General features: G+C 59.5%; 1 protein-coding gene across 1 annotated transcript; it reads right to left on the reverse strand.

Moving 5' to 3' along the window:
* Window positions 1-2,389: 2,389 nt before the first annotated feature.
* Window positions 2,390-19,990, reverse strand: MX2 (MX dynamin like GTPase 2). Its single transcript, XM_004602517.2, has 14 exons — window positions 19,921-19,990; window positions 18,116-18,243; window positions 16,827-17,019; window positions 16,104-16,238; window positions 15,588-15,742; window positions 15,090-15,228; window positions 13,383-13,581; window positions 10,332-10,410; window positions 9,370-9,492; window positions 9,099-9,240; window positions 7,737-7,895; window positions 6,137-6,213; window positions 4,057-4,302; window positions 2,390-2,623 (listed from the first exon to the last, which is right to left on the reverse strand). Exons 2-14 carry the CDS (start codon window positions 18,197-18,199, stop codon window positions 2,390-2,392), a joined length of 1,965 nt encoding a protein of 654 aa, XP_004602574.2. The 5' UTR covers window positions 18,200-18,243; window positions 19,921-19,990.
* Window positions 19,991-20,530: the final 540 nt, after the last annotated feature.

The raw sequence follows: 20,530 nt of genomic DNA on the forward strand, positions 1-20,530 counted from the left end.
CCAGGCCCCCTCTCCAGGGCGCTGGAAGGAACCAGCGGTCCCCACAGTTTGATTTCATGTCTGGACCTTGAAACTGTAGGAGCAGGGGCCAGAGTGACAGGACGGTGGGTGGGTGCTTGCCTGGCACACGGCTGATCTGGGTTTGACTCCTGACATCCCATGTGATCCCGAACACTCCAGGAGTGATTTCTGAGTACAGAGCCAAGAATAAGCCCTGAGCACTGCTGGGTGTGCCCAGCAAACAACGACTCCCCACCCCCCCCCAAAAAAAAAAATAAAGCCCCCATAAAACTGTCAGGAGCAGAAGTTCTGTTGCAAGATCATCCTCTTGTTCCCTCTAGCCCACCTGACACCCCCCCCCCCCGGCATCCCCCACAGACCCCTCACGTGCATGGGGGCAGCCCGCGGTGCACTGCGAGATGCTGTGATGCATTTAGGTGTTTGTATGTGTGGAATCCAAGGGATAATAAAGGATATATTTATTGTATGTGCTTTTGTTATACAGTTTATGGAACAAACACCCGATATCAGATTCAGATTTTTCTCAGGCTCGGTTCTCACAGTAGAGTCCAGAATTTGAAGACACAATGAAGTGGGCAGTGGCTCTCTTTATTGAATATGCAGATCGAATGTCATTTGCACATTCCATTCCACTCAGACAGGAGGGGATGGAAAAGTAAATGGCTTCTCAACAGAAACAATGTTTCGCTTGACACTTTTCTTCTCAATGTCATTCGCTTTAGTATCACAATAATCCTTTCAGATTGGGGTATCTGGTTCTCCAGGAAAACAAGTAACACATAAAACTAGACAAGGTACCCTCGTTTGTTGCTTCTGTTCAGCATAAATTGGAAGTGCTAGTCTAAGCACTTGGGCAAGAAAAGGAAAAGGCATTCAGGTTGGGAAGGAAGCAATGATTTAATGCACAACAGTTGCAAAGATTGCATTGGCAAAGCCATTAGGATCATAAGTTCAAGGAAGTTGCAAGATACAAAATAAATTCCTAAAAATCAGTTACAGTCCTATAAACAACCTGAAAGGAAAATTGAGAAAATTGTTCCACTCACAATACCATTACAAAGAACAAAATTCTCAGCAATTAACCAAGGAAGGGGAAGATTTGTACCATTGAGACAATAAAAAAATGCTTAAAGATAGGTCTAAAACTTGTGATTAAATAGGAGGGGGTCCCACGTCCGTGGACGAGACGGTTCAGTATTGCCAAGAGGCAGACGCTCCCTGAAGGCCTCCCAGAGTCAGGCCCTTCTGCCCGCAACCCAAGGGGCAGCTTGGCCGAGAGAGAGAAACACCTGCCCCCAAATCCTCATGGAGCCTCAAGGGTCTCGCCTAACTCCCTCCAAAAATAAAGCTGGATAAATCGGTGAAAAGAGAGAAAGAGGAAGGGCGCACACTTTCTGATTCCAATCCGTGGCCGTGTCACAGAGGAGGGTGGATGGGCCAGTGACCCAGAACACAGCACCAGGAACCAACTTTCCCTCCACGCTCCCACGATGCCCGGCAGTGCCGTGCTGACCTGCAGGCCATGGACGGCCTTTCCCACCAGGTGTGCTGCAAAGACTGGATCTCCGCATGCGGGGAAACAGACCCTGAGCCTGCCCGGGTACCAGGTGTGATGGCTGACTGAACAAAGCGAGGGCGCCACTCTACGGGGCACTGGCTGGGCATGGGCTTCCGAGTGGGGGGCCAGGGGTAAGCCGCAATCGAGCTGCCTTTGAAGGGAAGGGGTGACTGGCATTTGTGGACCCCTGTTTGGGGCCCAGCAGGTCGTAGAAACGGTGTCCCTGAACTGTCCTGGAATTCCCGCGAGGTCAGTGCAGCTCGGGGTGAAGCTATGAAAACAGAGTACGACAGTCTTCCCGCTGAGAGGACAGAGGGCCCGGAGGGTAGGCGCTGGCCTTGTGCCAGACCCCCTGTTTCAATCCCAGCTCCGCCCAGGGTCCCTGAGCACTGCCGGAGGCAGCCCCAACACAACGGCCAACACCCAAACAGAAGAAAACAGCTTCTCCGCAGGACTTGGCATCACCTCGGCAACTCAGCGCCGCTGGCAAACTGCGGCAAGAAAGCAGAGCTTGTCGCCCGAGCAGCAGTCAGGGGACCCTAACTCCTTCCTGTACAGGAGGTCACTCCTCAGGGGCCCCCGTGCCCGGGGGAGGTTGTCAGTGACTGACGTCCCGTGGGGCGTTGGTACACAGGAGCAGGGGCCCAGGGGCCGCGGACCCACTCCTCAGGGTGTGGGTCCAGGCAGAGCGGAGCTTGGTGCCACGGCCAGGCCGTTCCCCGCAGTGCCTCCTCAGATAGTGGCACAGGGAAGAAGGCCCCCAAAGCCTCTCCCTTCGGGGTCCCCTCCCACCCTAGCCTCCCACCCGCCTTATGCATGGTAGAATTTGTAGAGCGCTTGGCGCGCCTGGTCCAGCCGGTGAATCTTGTCCACGAGGCACTTCCTCTTGAGCATGGTCTCGTTCTGCTCCTGCATCAGCCAGGAGAAGCTCTGTTTGTCCTGCAGGATCTGCAGCATGGACTTCTGCAGACACTCCCCGTACTCTTGGAGCATGAAGAACCGGATGATCAGCGGGATCTGGTTGGCCAGGCGCTGGCTGGCTTCCTGGAGGAGGGGCGCAAGAGGGTAAACTGGGGGGACACGGCGTGGGGTTCCCAGATGCATGCATGGGGGTCTGCATGCTAAGTCCGGGTGGTCCTCCCCAGCCCTGGTTGAGGTCCTCTCCCGTCCTGTTGAGTTCGATGTATGACCCAATACCTCTGCAGCTCTAGGACCCACACGGGTCCCTCCGACATTCTGACACCCCAACATTCACGGGAGCACCTCCCCTACCTTCTGCCCCCACTCCACCTCCCCAAGGGACCCCCAGATTCCTTGTGGAAGCGGCTGGGCCCTTCCTGCTAGGGGGTCATGCTCTGGGCTTCGATGTTCCCGGCTCTCCCCGCCACTCCGGGCACACCCCGAGGCCCTGACCACTGGGCCCTGCATCTCTCTAGCTCTGGTTAGGGAAGAACCCCCGCACTGGAGCAACAGCACGGCAGGAAAGGCACCGGCCTTGCACACGGCCGACCCCGGTTCAATCCCTGGCCGACTGAACACTGACTTTGGTCAGCCGAGCCCTGCTAGGAGTGAACCCGGGGCACAGTGCCAGGAGGAAGCCCTGGGCATGGCCAGGGGTGACCCCCAAACAAAGCTCTGCCGTGAACTGTGGTCGTCCAGGAGCCACTGCCCTGAAGGGACCCAGCCTGGCACAGACCGTGGGACAGGTTCCAGCTCACTCCTGGCTCAAGCCCAGTCAGAGCCCCTTCAGCCTCTCTGATCAGCTGAAAGCTGGCGCCTACGCCCCCTGCCACAGGCTCCCCATTTAGTTATCCGCCACCAAGGGAACCCCCAACATGACACCCCAGACCCGCGACGTTCCTGAAAATACTTTCTCCAAACAGCAGCAAAGAGATCCCCACAAACTGTACTGGACAGCGAGCCCCTTGCTGGCTGGACGCCTTTGCTGTGTGCTCTCTGTCCAGTGCTCGGCACCCTTTCACAAACGTTTGCTGCTCTGGCTTAAATGTCTCATTCCAGGGTCTGCCACCAGCCCCGCCCTTGACCCTGCGGGCACCTCATTGTTCTTTCTGGGTCAGTTACGGGATACACTGCCGGATCCACAGAGCAAGCCTGGCCATACCATGCAGAGAAAGGGGATTTGATCCTGCTGGGTGGTACCCATGTGCGGAAGGCCCTGAGAGAGATGAGGGGGCTGGGCATCGAGGAGAGCTGAGACCCTACCCATCAGCTCAGCAGGTTTCTCGACAGCTGCACTCCAGTGAGAGTGCCGCGTGACTCCTGGGAGTATCTGATATGAAGGCTGGCATCGTGCCTGCTAGGGGGTCACGCTCTGCCTCTGCAAACAGGTCTGAGTAGTCAAATGAAAAGTACCTTTCTAGGGCTGGTGTAAAACTGCATCAGGAAAACACGTGAACAGTTGAAGGCACAGAAAGGGCAAGGACAGGGCTGGCTCGGCCCTGCTCGCCCCCACTCACCTGGAAGTAGGCATTCAGGTGTAACCCAATCTCATTGGCGGAGGAAGCTGTTGAACTGTTATTTGGGGCTTTCGATGGCATCATTAAAGGCTTTCCCAGTGGGCTAAATGCCTCTTCCCGGACTTTCCTGAGGATGTTGCCGTAAATGTGGTCTTGACAATAAACCTGCTGCTCCATTTTGAACTGAAGGCGGATCTGATTATCCACGATGTCCATCTGCTTTACTTTTATGTCTTCGATGAGCTTCTGGTTGGACAGGAAAGAGAGACCCTTTGCTTCCTTTCCCCCGATGTCCCTACAGTTGAGGGAGGGTTGTAATGGTAGTAGGTGGGACACTCACTACCAAGGACCCCTGGAAGGGGTTTTTCATACCTTTCTGGGGCTCTGTCTGTCTGTTTGCCAATCCAGCACAGGAAGCAGCAGCGGCGTCTGCACTCCCAAACGGGAAGCGGCCCTCTGAGGACTTCCTCCCCGTCTCTCCTCAGTGAGCAGCCTCGGTCCCACCCGCCTGTGCGTCCCCGTCCTCCCGGTCTGACCTGATGTCACCTCTCAGCCACCCCCTCCCAACGCTGGGCAGCTGTTTCACTTTGAGGTGGACAACGTTGGCCTGGGGCAAGGGGGCCAGGTTCCCACGGCAGGTCAGTCACCCCAGGAGGGGAGGAAGGGCCCTGGGACCACACGCAGCTGCCACGAGAAGGTGGCGAGAGTCAGAACTGTCATCTATGTTTCTCTGGTTGGCAACAAAGACGAAGGAGCAGCTGTCGTGCCAGAGGAAAATGGCTCCTTTCTGCACCCACAGGACGGGGAACGGACACTAACCCAGCTGGCCATGCAGCCAGGTGGGGCCCAACGGAGAGTCTTGCTTTAAACCGTTGATTTTCAGTCTCCCGTCCTCAGACTGGGGCTGACGGGTGTCCCTGGCTCGGGGCCATGCTCCTCGCCCATGAGCGGAGCCAGAGCTGAGCAGCCAGAGGCAGGTGCGTGCCAGCAAGCTCGGGTCAACATCCCGCACAAATGGAGAGCATGTTGTCGTTACTGTTTTGGGCATGTCAAATACATCAGGGGTAGCTTGCCAGGCTCTGCCATGCGGGAAAAAAATAATAAAAAAATATTTTTTAATAATAAAAATAAAAATAAAAAGGTAATGCGGGCGCATTTGTGCCCACATGCTCCAGGGAAAATTGTGTCTATTTATTCATAGTTTTAAAATTTATTTTTATTTATTTTCTATTTTCCATTTTTATTTATTTTTACATTTATTTTATTTATAAATTATATCTATTATATTTAGATAAATATATATTATATATATTTTAAAATTATATCTATTATGGGGGCCAGAGCGATAGCATAGCGGGTAGGGCGTTTGCCTTGCACGCGGCCAACCCGGGTTCGATCCCTGGCATCCCATATGGTCCCCCAAGCACCGCCAGGAGTAATTCCTGAGTGCAAAGCCAGGAATAACCCCTGAGCATCGCTGGGTGTGACCCAAAAAGCAAAAAAAAAAAACCAATTATATCTGTTATATATTTTTTTAATTTAAAAGATCGCTTTTGAGACAGTCTATGTACTTTTAGTACTTATGTCCACAGCTCAGTTTCTGTTTTTTTTTGAATTTAGCAGTCACACTTTCACTTTAAGAGATTTGAAAGTGAATCTGCAAATGCTGCTCTGCTGACTCCTGGATCTGCCCTCAGGAGTCACTCCCGAGGGCTCAGAGCAAGATGAGGTGCCAGGGATCAAACATACAAGACAACACCCTCCCCATTGTCCCGTCTCTGCACCCCACAGAGTTGTCTTTTAAAGTCAAACACAATCGTTTTGGGTGGGGCTCGTGTTGGGTCCTGGGTTCTAAAAACAGGGTTTAAAGCACCAGGTGGGCCACGAGGCAGTCCTGTGTTCCAGGAGTTGCCACCAACCCTGAAACTCCCAGAGGAGCACCAGGGCAGACGGCCCCGGAGAGAGCGGCCAGCAGACCAGCAGACGAGGGCCACCACAGAACACACTCAGTGGCCCTGCACCAACCGTGAGACTGGCCAGTGAGCCAGGAGGGAGGGTGACCGGCCAGGAGGGGGCTTACCTGGACTGTTTGATTCAGGTTGAAGAATTCACCAAAGTGGATGTTGGCTGTGTCCGCAAACGTCTGACGGATGATCTCTGATCAGGGAGAGACGCAAGCAGGACTCAGCTGGGATGGAGACTCGGGGAAAACGGGCCCCATGCGAGGGTCCATCCCCAGCCACAGGCCGAGAGGACGGTCACGCGGCCAGCACTCTGTGGGGCCATCCCTCTCCCGCCCAACACCCCTGGAAGGAGCCGGGCGACGGAGAAGACGCCTGCAGGGCCCACCCGCCATGTTTCTGCCGCCACGTTTCCAAATGTGCCCCTCCGGCGTGTGGAGGTGACTTCGGCAGAAGCCTAACAGGCCGACACCTTGGCGTCCAGGGCCGGGGACAGCTGCCAGGGCAGCCCCAGAGGGTCTGCCGCCAGGGAGGCTGCTCGGACGAGCATGCAGCCACACGCCTGAGACAGGCTTCCCAGGGCCGGGCGCCCGCTCTGCTCTGGTCAGGACACGCCTGGCGTCGCCCGTCCACTCAAGAGCCCACAGCAGGTGCACTCTAGACGCCTCCTCCCACCGGGCCTTTTCCTGTTTCCCCTTCAGAGGGGGGCGCGCTCGGGGCCCACACCTGGCTCCGCACTCAGGGAGCACTCCTGGGGGGCTCGGGACCCTATGGGGTGCCGGATCAGCGTGTGCACGGCAAACGCTTCCCTGCTGTGCTGTCACTCTGAGCCCAGTTTGGTCTTCTGCTCCTGATTGTCCGTGTGATGGCCGTTTGCTAAACCCAATTTAGAAGAACCTAGAGGAAGAAGGGATGTGCCCTCCCACACTCACACACACTTACACACTCACACACTCACAGACGCACGCTCACTCACACACTCACACACAGATACACACACACTCATACACTCACAGACACACGCTCACACACAGATACACACACTCACACACATACATTCATACACTCACAGACACACGCTCACACACACACTCACACACAGATACACACACTTACACACTCATACACTCACAGACACACACTCACACACAGATACATACACACACACTCACACACTCACAGACACACGCTCACACATGCACACACACTCACACACAGATACACACACTCACAGGCACACATACTCATACACTCACACATACAGACACACACTCACACAGATACACACACTCATAGATACACACACTCACACAAACACACACACTCACAGATACACACAGTCACACACACAAACACACACTCATAGATACACACACTCACACACACATACTCATACACTCACACACTCACACACATACTCACAGATACATACTCACAGGCACACACACTCATACACTCACACACACTCATAGATACATGTTCACACCACTCATACACAGATACACACACTCACACATATTCACACTAACACACACTCACACACATTCACACTAATACAGGCACACACTCAAAAACACACACTCATACATATTCACATTAACAGACACACACACATTCACACAGACACACTCACACGCACTCACAAACACACACTCACTGTAACACACACATACACACTCACACACATCACACACATACACACACAGAGGAGTTTCTCACCCACAGCCTTCTGCAGCATTTCCAGGGCTGGGTGGAGCAGGCGTTCAATGTGCTGCTGCACAATGATCTCGAATGTCTTGTAGTTGACAAATCCTATGAGCTCTTTGCCGCGATAGCTCTTTTCATATTTGGAGACTTCGTCATGCATGACGTTCTTCGCTGTGGCAGAAGACAAGTGCAGCCTGCTGATGCCAGAGTCTGCTGACAGCCACGTCTGGCATCGTGTCTACCCACAGTGGTCAAGAAAAAGTTCACGGTGGGAAGCCAGCTTGAGCAAATACCAACTTTTGGGAAATGAAAGTCCTACTCTATGGACTTCTGTCTCACCTGGGAGGCATTGCCTTGAGAGGAAAAAAATCTAACTAATTACTAGAAAAAATTCTGATTTGTTCAATGGAAACAAAAAGTTAAACATTCTTTTTTGGGTCATACCCAGTGATGCTCCTTGCTCAGGGATCACTCCTGGCTGGGCTCAGGGGGCACAGACAGTGTCAGGGGTCAAAGCAAGTTGGCCACAGTCCAGCCTCGTGCCTTACCCCAGCCTATCTCTTCTGCACCAGCATTCAACATTTTTATATACGTTTACAGATATACAACTAAACATCCAGTCTACAGAGGAGGAATACTCCAACACACACAGGCACACGTGCATGCACCTATGATCATGCACATGTTCATACAAGCACATGTAAGAACACCTACCCAGTACATATATGATCACACATGTACACACATATATCTACACAGCACACACCCATGCCTTCCCATTCTCATACACACATGTGCATATACACATCTACCCACACAGCACACGGCCATGTGTATGCTTTCCTGATGCACCGTGGGCACACATGTATAGACCCACATTCACATCACACAGGTGTGCACATGTGTCCACACACCTGCACGCATCCGGCTGGCATCTGCTCTGAGCAGAAGAGAACCGGGAACCTAGCCGGGCAGAGCAGGCAGGCCGTGTCCCAGTTTAGGGCTGCAGCTGGGCTGGCAAGCGGGAAAGGAGTGAGTGAACTGTCCAGCCTCGAACAAAGACGCGGGCGCGGGCAGCGGTGCCGCACTGAGGGCCCAGGACTAGGGAGCGGCTCCCGCCCGTCCTCCCATGAGCCCAGGGCAGTCTGGAGGCTCCCAGCCCGGCTGGAGGAGCCCTGCCACGCCGCACCGAGCCCGCGCTAAGAACCTGGGCTTGGTGGACCCGGAATTCCCAGTGGGACCCGGGAATGCACACCCAAGAGGAGACGCCCACCCACACCGAGCTGGCGGAACTCGGGCCTGGGGTAGGAGAGGGCAGGGTGGGGCGGGCATGGTCAGCGTGTGGGGCGCGCGTGCGCTGGCCGCTTTCCTCACCTTTCTCCGCGTGGGCGAGGATGACCATGCACCAGTTGCTGAAGTTCTCCCGGACGCGGTTGCACAGCCGCATCTCCTTCTCGGGCGGGACCTCCTCCCCCTCCACCAGCTTCTCGATGTGCCGGTTAAACGCCCTGATTTTCTGAAAAGGAGAGCAAGCCCGCAGGCTGGGCTGGGGCCTGGGACAGGGTCCCCTGAGCAGGGAGCTGGGGTGTTGGGTGTGCCGGGGGGTGGGGGGTCCTCTGCAGACGCCCACAGGGCCGGGGCCCACCTCGATGAGGAAGAGCAGCCTCTCGGTGTCGCTGCTGGGCACGTTGGCCCCGTAGAGGCCCAGCTCCTCGGTCGCCCTCTGGTAGCTCCCCCGAATCTGCTCATCCAAGAACGGGAGCGTTTTCTGGACAGAAAACAAGGAAGGGGCAGGGGGTGGAGCCGGCTGGCAGAGAGCGGGTAGGGTCCCAGCGGGGGTGTGTTTGGGGGGCCCTGGGCTTCTACAGAACTGCAGGGATCAGTGGATGCACAGGGCAACAGCACAGCAGGGTGGGCGCTCGCCTGCGGAAAGACCCAGGTTGGAGCCCCGGCAAACCACAGGGTCCCCCTGCACTGCCAGAACTAACCCGCGAACACCCCAGGGTGGCCCCCAAATGAAAACAAACAGGCAGACAAAAGAGAGGGGGGTGGCGACAGGCGGAGGCGTGGGCCGGCCTCGGGCTGGAGCGGCCCTGAGTGGCACCCACAGGCCCGGGCGCGGGAGGAGGGGCAGGGAGTGTGGTGTGGTGTCGGCCCCTGTTTCACCGGGGGCTGTGCCGACAGGCCCTGCATCTCCTCTGCAGAACGGGCCCTCCTGGCCAGCGGTGCTCCGGCGAGCGCAGGCAGCCCTCACCGTCCAGGCAAGTGGGCACGCAGGGACCCAGCGGGACCCCAGGGGTCCCTCCCAGCCCCACAGACGCCACCTGCTGCTGCTGTTTTGGTTTGGGGGCCACACCGGTGATGCCCAGGGGTCACCCCGGAGGGTGGGTGCGTGTCTGCATACACCGCCTTCAGCGGGGGTCACGCTTCGCCCAGAGGTGGAAACAACAGAGCTCTGGCTGCCGCTTCCCCCCGTCCCTGAGCCCCTCACCTCCCACTGCCTCTCTGGGCTGTTCCGTGGGGTGTTTGCCAAGGTGGGACAGCCCCCCGCCCCCGCGCCCGGTGGCATGGGGGGAGGAGAAGAAACCGCAGCAGCCCAGGACTCACGTTGATGTGCAGGATGAGCTCGGAGGTGAGTCTCTCTGCCAGGCAGGACACGGTGGCCCTGCCCTCGTCCAGGAGGGTCCTGAAAGCAGGCAGCATGTGGGAGTGAGACTGGGCACTCACAGGGCACCCTGACCATGACGGCCTTTGTGGTGGGACTGGGCTAGGTGCCGTGGGGGCAACACGGAGGCCAGCACGTGAGAATGCTGCTGACTGCTGGGTAAGCCTCTGCCCAGAAGGTGGCACTGGCGAGCAACACCGGCTTTCTCTTCTCAGCACCCCTGCAAGCTCACTCCTGGTGTGGTCACCTGTCGTCTCCAGGAGCACAAAGCCCACCTAACTTTGCCGTGATTCAGAGGCACTGCCCCAACCGGTGGTTTACTTGTAATCTCAAATATTCAAGCCTAAATAGCCAAATTAATCTTGAGAAAGAGGGACAGCGATGGAGGCGGCATGCATCTCGGATCCAAAACATATCACAAAGTGGCGATCATTGAAACAGTGTGTCATCAGCATCAGGATGCAGCCAGAGATCTATGGAGCAGACCCAGGCACGTTGGCTCAACTGACCCTGGACAGAATGTCAAATACACAGCAGGGAAAGGAGATCTTCAAAACCCACAGGGAAAGAATGAAACTGAGATCAGCTGCACAAAGCGATTAGAGGTGTAAATGCGAGACTTGGGACCACAAATTCCTAAAAAAAAATGAGCAGATTTTTAGTGGCATTAGTTTTATATATGAGATCACAGACACCAAAGGAAATAAAAAAGAGACTAAAAAGTACCTAGAGTTAAGCTGCCTTGCCCACAGCGACCCACCAGGGGTGATTCCTGGGTGCAGAGCCAGGAGGAACCCCCGAGCATCGCCAGGTGTGGAAAATGCCATTTTCAAAAACGGGCTAAAGACTGGCATAGAACATTCTTCGAAAAAGAAATGAAAAGATTTCCTTTTGCTTTTTCCTTCTCTGCCTTTGGGCCACACTGCCTGACTCCCGGTTCTGTGCTCAGGGTTCACTCTGGTGGAGCCTGGGGGACCACCTGGGGTGCGGGATTAAACCCGGGCCAGTCTTGTGTTCACCACTGGACAGCCGGGATCTGGGATGGACCCTCCCCCAGACGTTCCTCCAGTGGGGTTCCAGGGCAGCCCCCCTCCTGCCTGGACTGTGCTGCAGCACACAGGAGCCTGGGGGTCTGCAGAGACGTACTTGAGTGGTCTGCTGTCACAGGACCCCGCTGCGACGGAGCAGTGGTCATCAGTGTGTCACCCTGCAGCGACCTCACAGCCTGGACCTTGACCCTGGAGACCCACTCCTGGTCAGGGGAGGGGGCTGGGAGGAGGTCACCACGGTCCTGCTCTCGGGAGCAAAGTACCTCTCCCTGCCCCCCTCTTCTTGGTGCCTTTGCCCCCCAAAGCAGCAGGAACCGAGGGAGAAGCCCCGCTGGGCGCCTTAGTGAACCCTTGGCTCCCTTGGTGTGGCCAGACCCCCGCCCGGTCTGTCCTGTCATCCCCATACTGCACCGTCCTGGGTTAGGAAGCGCAAGCCAGCTGCTTGGAAGGGTCTGGCCACTCCTTGGGTGCAGAGCAGAGCAGAGCTGGCCGGGGAGAGTCCTCGTCCGTCCCTCTGGCCTTGCCACAGCCTCAGCCCACGTCTCTCCTGACATGCCTCTGCCGCCCAGGCAGCCTCTCTCCTGTCCCCCTCCCCCCGCCCCCGCCCCCCCGCGCTCCACTCAGGAGCAGCAGAGAAAGACCACAGAAGCAGCACCCAGCCCGAGGGCGGACACCGGGCCCGAGGCCATGGCCTCTGCAGGAGCTGCGGTGCTCACAGCAGCTGGTCGTGGGCTCTGGGCAGATTCTCAGAGGCGGATTCGGGCTCACCCCTTCTCCATCACAGTATCCGCGTTTGCGAAACTGGGAGGCGGGCAGAGAGGTAGGCCAGGGGCTCAGGCTCTCGCCCTGCGTGTGGCGGACCCTGGTTCAACTCCTGGCGCCCCAGAGGAATAACCTCCGTCCAGAGCAAGGATTGACCCCTGCACTGCAGGTATGGCTCCAACTGCACCTTTCCCCCAAAAAACAACAAAGCCGAGAGGAACGTGGGCTGCTATGTCACGCCACAGCGTGGGGGCGGCAGCACAGTGGGGAGTGCATCTGCCTGGCATGTGGCCGGCCCAGGTCGAACCCCCAGCACCCCACAGGCGTGCTCCCATCCTGAGCACCACTGGGTGTGGCTGCCAAAGAAATGAATCATGCACAATTCTAGAGGACTCAGAGAAGCAGGCAGATTAAAATCTTCTGTTACCTTACAGAGCCCTGAGCACTGTCCTCAGAGCTCAAGAAGAAAGGGTTTAAGAAGACCAATATAGTCAACTGGGGGACAGAGAAGGGGCCACTATGGCAGTGAGAGTCGGAAATGACCACCCTGGACATGAACTGGAGACCGAGAAGTGGTAGGGACAAATACATGGGAACCTGTCAGCACCTGCACTGTAGACCTTAGTGCCCCAAAGGAGAGAGAGACAGACAGACAGAGAGAGAAGGAGAGAGAGACAGAGGGGGAGAGAGAGACAGAGAGAGACAGACAAAGAGAGAGGGAGAGAGAGACAGAGGGGGAGAGAGAGACAGAGAGACAGACAAAGAGAGAGGGAGAGAGAGACAGAGGGGGAGAGAGAAACAGAGAGACAAAGAGAGAAAGAGAGAGGGAGAAAGAGAGAGCAAGAGCGAGGGACAGGGAGGGATAGAGAGAGCGAGAGCGAGTGAGCGAGAGACAGAGAGAGAGGGAGGGAGAGAGGGAAGGAAGGAAGGAAGGAAGGAGGGAGGGAAAAGGGAGGGAGAAAGAGAGAAGAAAAATGTCTGCTGTAGCAGGGGGGTGGCGGGAGGGGAACTGGGGACACTGGTAGAGGGACCGTGTTGCAACACTGTATGACTGAAACCCAACCAACGACTTTGTAACTGTATATCTCATGGGGACACAATTCAAAAAACAGCAACAATTAACAGACAGTGCCAGGCAGTGCAGGGCAGGTGCCCCCGCCGCCCGCCACCCCGGAGACTGACCTGAAGTGCGGGTGGCCCTGGAAGAACTTGGTCTCCTTCTCGGCGGCCTCAGCCAGGCCCAGCCGGTCGGCGATGTCCTGCTGGCCGCGGCAGCGCACCATCAGGTAGCCCTTCTTGAGGTGGTAGGTGCGGTTCTGGGCCACTCGTAGGATGCTGCCCTCCGTGCCCTTGTCCACGAGGTCGGGCTTGGTGAGGACCCCTGCGGGCCGCGAAGCTCAGAGCCCAGAAGGCCTCGCTCTCCTCCCGCCCACGGGCCCCGCAAGCAGCCACCCCGGGCCCCCGGGCCCCGCATCGTGCCCGGCTGGCCCTGGCTCACGCCTCTGCCTTTCTCCTGGGTCGGGCACACTGGCCACCTGCCTGCGCCAGCCTCTCCCCGCTCTCCCAGGGGCCAGGGCGATAGCACAGCGGGGAGGGCGTCTGCCTTGCACATGGCCAACCTGGGTTCGATCCCCAGCATCCCATAGGGCCCCCCCACTGGCACCGCCAGGAGTAATTCCTGAGTGCAGAGCCTGGAGGAACCCCTGAGCATCGCCAGGAGTGACCCAAAAAGCAGGAAAAAAAAAAAAGTAAAATAGAGACTCTCTGACGCATCCTATAACCAGAAGCTGCATTTCCTTTCTCTGAGAGGCTTGTGTGAGCACGGGCCAGCCCGGGCCTGGGCGCAGGGCACTGCCTCCCCTTGGTCACACGGACAGGTGGATGGGCAGCGGGGACCAGAAAGGCCTTACCCAGATGTGGGGCGTAGGGAGGCGGTGCCACGTGAGCTAGTTCACTGGGGACTTCGAACCTCGCCCACGGGGAGGTCTCCAGTCCCAATGGGAAATGGTGCAGCAGGGTGGGGAGTGGCAGAGGGAAGGAAGCCCCGGCCAGGCGTCCCCCCGCTCCCGAACGGGCACCCAGACAGACCGCAGGACAGCAGGGCTCTCCCCCACGAGCATGAGGCCTGGGCTGGAACTAGAGGATCAAGCCCCACAGAGGCCCAGAGCTCGGTCCCAGGGGACAGGGTCAGGGGCAGAGTCCAGGCCAGCTCACACTGGACAGACGGGGGCTCAGGGACGGGCCCAGGGTGCCATTTACTGGAAGCGAACAGATGGCCCAGGACAGACTCAGGACATCGTACACGGGCCCGGGCACCAGGGGACAGGGTGCGAGACGTCCCACACAGGAGCAAGGAGAGCCCTGGGCGCCGGGGAGGGCCCGCCTCCCCCCCTCCCCCACCTGCACGGCGCACGCTGCCCCGGTCAGCCCTGGGCCTTTCCCACCATTCTCCAGCGCCCACGGGTTGGGCCTGCGTCCACTGGGGCGCCCACAGAGCCGGCAGGCCCTCACGACGGCGGGACGCCATGACTGGTTCTGAGGACAGTGAGGGCGGCGAGAACGGACACAGGACACTCCCTGCCCAGGGGGAGAGCCAGGCCACGCGCTTTGTGACTCGGTTCCTCCCCAGGGCAGGCCTAGGCTTGAGGGGAGCCGGGCGGGGCCAGCTGGTGTCCTGTGCCGGTGAGGGGCGGTGTGGGGGCCGGGGGCTTGGGAGGAGCTGCAGGGGCCCCTCCTCTCTAGAGGAATTGAGCTCTGCATGGGCCCCCGAGCGGGGTGCCGGACCCCCACAGGCTGTGACTGCAGAAGAGTGAGAGGAAGAGAGGGGACCCCAGGGACCCTCATTGCCGCTCTGGGCTGGGGCAAGGACAGCGACTCCCCGCCCCTCACCGATGGTCCTGTCTCCCTCGGGGTCCACTTCCCGGGCCATGCTCAGGGCCTCAGTGGTGGCGATGTCCACGTTGCAGGGGACCACCACCAGGTTGATGGTCGCCTGCCTCTGGATGTACTTCTGGATGAGAGTCTTGATCTGGGGTCACAGGGCACACAGGAGCAGGGCGCCCGTCACACACACACACACACACACACACACACACACACACTCACACACACACACACTCACACACACTCACTCACACACACACTCACACACACACTCACACACACACACTCACACACACTCACACACACACTCACACACACTCACACACTCACTCACACACACACTCACACACACACTCACACACACTCACACACACACACTCTCACACACACTCACACTCACACACACACACTCATACACACACACACACAGAGGAAGGGCCACGCCTGGGAGCCCCGGGTCCCTCAGGCCCCCTCACCTGGGCTGTCCCAGCTCTGCATACTCACCTTCAGGCCAATGTCCTGGGGCTGGTCCCCCACCGGGACCCGCGTGATGCCCGGGAGATCAATGAGCGTCAGGTCGGGCACCCCGGGGGAGCTGATGTCCACGCTGATGAGCTCGTGGCTGATGCCCACGCCTCTCCCAGCCATGAGGTCCTGGGCTGGGGGCGAGTGGGGAGCAGCACCAGTGAGCCCACTCGGGCACCCGAGTCTCCCCCGGCACCTGGGGCTCTGGGAGCCTGGCCACAGCCTGCAGTAGCCTCACGGGTCTCCACCGGCCAGTGGCCTCTTTACCCACTCTCCACCAGCCTGTCTAGCCCCGTCTACACAGCCTGTCTGTTCGTCCCCATCACCTTCCTGTCTACACCTGTATGTTTATCCCGTCTACACCGCCTATCTGTCCGTCTGCATCACCATCCCATCTACATGCCTGTTTGTCCCGACTACATAGGTCTGTTTGTCTACACCCGCGTTTCTCCAGGACCACCCCCTCCACCCCGCGGCCCTGGGGGAGGGGCGCACCTCTGCAGATCTCCTTCTCCACCTGGGCGGGGTGCTGCAGCTGCAGCTGCGTGTCACGGTAGGTCACCTTCCCGCTCCACGAGCCCCACGACAGCTTCCTCAGCTTCAGCACCAGCGGGCACCGGGTCACGATTCCTGGGCGGCAGAGCCCACGCCCTCAGCTTCCTGCCCTGTCCCCACCCTCCCGCCCAGGGCCTGGACAAAGGAGTGGGGGCTCGGGGATGGTGACCTCTACGTGTCCTGCTCTTGAGGGGGTGAGAGGCTCTCTAGGGGGTACAGGCAGAGACGAGGCTCAGCCCAGACTCCCCAGGGACCGGGCTGGGAAGGCTCAGGGGAACCTCGGCGGCCTGGGGGGGCTCCCAGCCTTGGGGGTTGGGGGTCCCCGAGAGGCAACGGATGCCGAAGGGCAGGACCAGCCGATGGGGTGCTGGGGTGCGCTCCCTGGGTGCAGACAACTGCCTCAGGGCTCTGCTTTGTGTTCTGCCACGGTCCTGGGCTGGAAGCCAGGCCTGTCGCCCCCTGGACTGCTGCTGAGTCCCCCGCGGCCCTGCACAAGGCCGCCAGAGAGAAGCTGGGAGGCCCCCAGCCCTGATGCTCCAGCCAGAGGGCTGCAAACGTGGGGGGCTGGGGGGAGGCACCCAGCCCTGTTCCGCGGCTGTCCAGGACCCTGTGCGTGCTTCTGGCTGCCCCCTGTCTGTCTGTCCGTGTGTCCCCAGTGCTCACCGCTGCCCCTGGGGAGGGCCACCCCCGACAGGGCCTCCAGCACGGAGCTCTTGCCCGAGCTCTGGTCCCCGATGACGGCGATGGCGGGCAGGGCCAGGTCCTGCTCCACGCCCAGCGCCCGCAGGGAGTCGATGAGGTCGATGCACGGGCGTACCTTCTCCTCATACTGGGTGTACAGGGTGTTCGCGGGCGCCTGCGGGCAGCACCAGCCTCAGCCTCCGCCCTCAGGCTCTCAGCCCAGCGAGCTGGGGCTGCATTGGCGGGGGGCGGGGCATGGGCGTGGCCAGAGCTGGGTGGGAGGCTGGGCGTGGCCACGGGACAGGGGCGTGGCCACTGGAGGGCGTGGTCAGGAAGCTGGGTGAGAGCCTGGGCGTGGCCACATGTGGGCGTTCCCTGAGGGAAGGGTGTAGCCTGGGAAAAGGGCCTGGCCCGAGGGATGGGCGTGGCCCGAGGATTGTGGACAGCTGGGTCTTAAGGGCCCGCATCCTTCCTGCTGGGGTTTTCCTTCTACTTACAAGGTCACCAGGGCTCCCAGGGGTGGGAAGGTCCCTGCGTCAGGAGTTCTCACACACACGGACACACAACACACAGACACATACACCCGGACACACACACAGACACACACACGGACACACACACACGACACACACAGAGACACACACGGACAGTCGGACACACACACTGACACTCAGATACACAGACACACACACGACCACACACAGACACACACAAGGGTGGGACTCCCATAGGACCCAGGGGTTCCACTCCAGGGTGTGCACCCCAAGAAGACAAGAGGCACAGATGGGCCCCTCCCCGATGCCCCACCTGGGCAGGTGCTCGGGACGGTGATGGGTCAGCTGAGCAGAGATCCCACCTACCCTTTGCAAGTAGGTGGAGGGGGTGGAGGGTCACGCAGAGACGGTCAGCAGGGAAAGACCAGTTTACGGGGACGCGGAGCAGGGCACTGACTGCGGGGGCTGTGAGGGACAGGGGGCCGCCCGTGAGAGGCCGGGGTGGGGGTGCTGAGCCACAGACTTGGCTTGGTGTGCTGGGTGGGGCCTGGGGGCCTGGGATGAGGGTGGCCGTTGAGAGGGACGGACGGACGTGGAGGGGTGCTGGCCCGCGGGACAGGCCGTGGGAAAGGACAGCAGGACTGGGACAGGCCTGGGAGAGAGACCCCACATGGAGAGACCCCAGACACCCGCCCAGGAGAGGCACGCGGCCCTGGGGAGGGGGCAGGGCGGCCTCCAAGTTTGGGGGTCCCTCTCCCAGGTCATCATCCCACTCACCGGGGTCTTCTGGGAGCTCCTGGGTCCCCTCCGCTGCTGGCTCGTGGCTTGTTCTGGGTCAGCCTGGTGCTGGAAGAAATTCATCCTTCGCGGTGGCTGGGGGTCAGGAGAACAGGCTGCACCTACGGCTGCAAGGACAGGAGGCTCCGTCCAGGGTGGGCCCTGCACCCCACTCTGGGCCTCCCTGGCTGTGTCCAGCAGGGCCGGGCAGCATGTCAGGGGGCACCCATGGAGGGAGCAGGGGAGTGGGTGTCAGCAGGGTCGGAGCCCGGGGAGGCAGAAGGTCTGAGCTGAGGACGGGGGCGGGAGGGGGCAGGGCAGCCACTGCAGCCAGGCCTGAAGCCCCTGTCACGAGCCTTCCTCTGAGCTCGAACCCCAGAGGTAGCAGTGAGTGGTCTGCAGTGGGGGGCTGGGCCCTAAAGCCACAGTGCAGACGCACCTGCTGGCAGGAGACTGTCCCCGTAACCAGGGCCAGTTGCTCTGCAGGGCATGTGTGAGGCAGGAGGGGAGCCCCTTCTGGGCTGGGCCAGCACCCTCAGCCTTATATTGAGGCCCCTGGAGGTGCTCCCTGTCTGCACTGAGGCCCCTGGAGGTGCTCCCTGTCTGCACTGAGGCCCCTGGAGGTGCTCCCTGTCTGCACTGAGGCCCCTGGAGGTGCTCCCTGTCTGCACTGAGGCCCCTGGAGGTGCTCCCTGTCTGCACTGAGATCCCTGGAGGTGCTCCCTGTCTGCACTGAGGCCCCTGGAGGTGCTCCCTGTCTGCACTGAGACTCCTGGAGGTGCTCCCTGTCTGTACTGAGACCCCTAGAGGTGCTCCCTGTCTGCACTGAGGCCCCTGGAGGTGCTCCCTGTCTGCACTGAGACTCCTGGAGGTGCTCCCTGTCTGTACTGAGACCCCTAGAGGTGCTCCCTGTCTGCACTGAGGCCCCTGGAGGTGCTCCCTGTCTGCACTGAGACTCCTGGAGGTGCTCCCTGTCTGTACTGAGACCCCTAGAGGTGCTCCCTGTCTGCACTGAGGCTCCTGGAGGTGCTCCAGTCTGCACTGAAGTGCTCCCTGCCTGCCCCGAGACCCGTGTCTCCCTCAGGTGTGTCACCTTGTGCAAGCAAAAGGTGCTGGAGCCCCCACATCGGTCTAAAGCCCCAGTTGGGGCTCCAGTTCCCCTGCCTCGTGCCCCTCTGTCAGACACGGTTCTGCTCCTCCCCCCAACCCCCCCATGCCCCTCCTGCCCCTAAGGCTGCTGGGACACCCCTCACCCTGCCCCAAAGGCCCAGCGGTGGCCTGGGTGACAGGTGAAGAGGTGGGGGTTCCCCACAGCTGCCCCGGGGCTTTGCCACCCTCACCTCTGTGCCCCAGCTGGGATTTGGGGACCTTCGGGATCGAGTCTCGCTGCTGGGGCTGGGTCCTGGCTCCTTGTGGCCTCTCCTTGCGGAGGCTGCGGCGAGGGTGGTTTGGGGGGTGCTGGCAGGACGCCCGGCCCCTGGGGCTGGACGCTGCATTAAGGGGCTTGGGAAGCCGCGGGGGCCGGGGGCTGGAGTTTGCCACCTCCCCGCGTACACGGCAGTTCTTATTTTGACCCCCAAAGGCAGCCCCTCAGGGTCCGGGTCAGGGAAGGGGCCGCCTGGGGTGGGCCCTCTGTCCCGTTTCTGGAGCCCTGAGGAGCCTTGGCTCCCTGCCGGCCCGCTGGGTGTTGCCGCACTTGTTTATAGCCCTGCTGGTAGGAGGCTGCTGGCCGCTGGCCAGGCTCGACGGGGCAGCCTGCCGCTCAGCTGCCAGCACCGCTCGCCCATCCTCCCAGCTCCTCTTACCTGGCTTCTCCAGACGGGAGCCTGTGGGTCCTCCTCGGTCCCCTCTGCGGCTGCCCTCTTATGTGCTGGCAGCCCTGCCCCTCCCCCAGAGAGAAACGAAACCACGGGCTGCCGCAGAAACGAAACTGGAGGGTTGTGGTGTTTGTGGGCGACACCCCACATCCCGGATCTCGGACCTTCACGGGGTGGGGGGTGCCGATGGCGGGGGGTTGGACTGCTGGCGGGGGCGGGGGGGAACGTTCCCTGGGCTCTGGATACGGGAAGGGGAGGGGCTGGATTGATTTGAGATTGGGGGGTACCGCAGGGGCGCGGGGGCTTCACTGCATTTGGCTCCTGTCGAGCATTGTCTGTGCAGGGAATGTTCGCTCCCACCCTTCTGCGGACGACAGTGCTCCTGAGAGCCTGTCCCGGGAGCATTTTCATTTCTCCTCCATTTAAACCGTTTTTTCCCCTTAGAATTTCCAAGTGTTGTGGAGTTCATGCCCAGTTCAATCAGCTTAGTCAACGGCTGAATAAATAGCAGTGCCCCCACATTAAAAAAGAAGAATTTCCAAGTGTTAATCTTGGGAAAACAGTGTGGCAGAATCAAGGAGCCCGGCTCCCCTGACCT

Source organism: Sorex araneus, chromosome 2 (genome assembly GCF_027595985.1).
Source record: "Sorex araneus isolate mSorAra2 chromosome 2, mSorAra2.pri, whole genome shotgun sequence".
NCBI classification, from domain to species: Eukaryota; Metazoa; Chordata; class Mammalia; order Eulipotyphla; family Soricidae; genus Sorex; species Sorex araneus.

What these genes read in the sequence shown, in the direction of transcription:
- MX2 (XM_004602517.2), bottom strand. Translation starts at nt 18,199, where the DNA reads ATGAATTTCTTCCAGCACCAGGCTGACCCAGAACAAGCCACGAGCCAG. An exon ending in GGCCCTCCCCAGGGGCAGCG is followed by an intron (nt 16,239 to 16,826) that starts GTGAGCACTGGG and finishes TCTGCCGCCCAG; the next exon opens with GAATCGTGACCCGGTGCCCG. An exon ending in CGAGGGAGACAGGACCATCG is followed by an intron (nt 13,582 to 15,089) that starts GTGAGGGGCGGG and finishes CGCGGCCCGCAG; the next exon opens with GGGTCCTCACCAAGCCCGAC.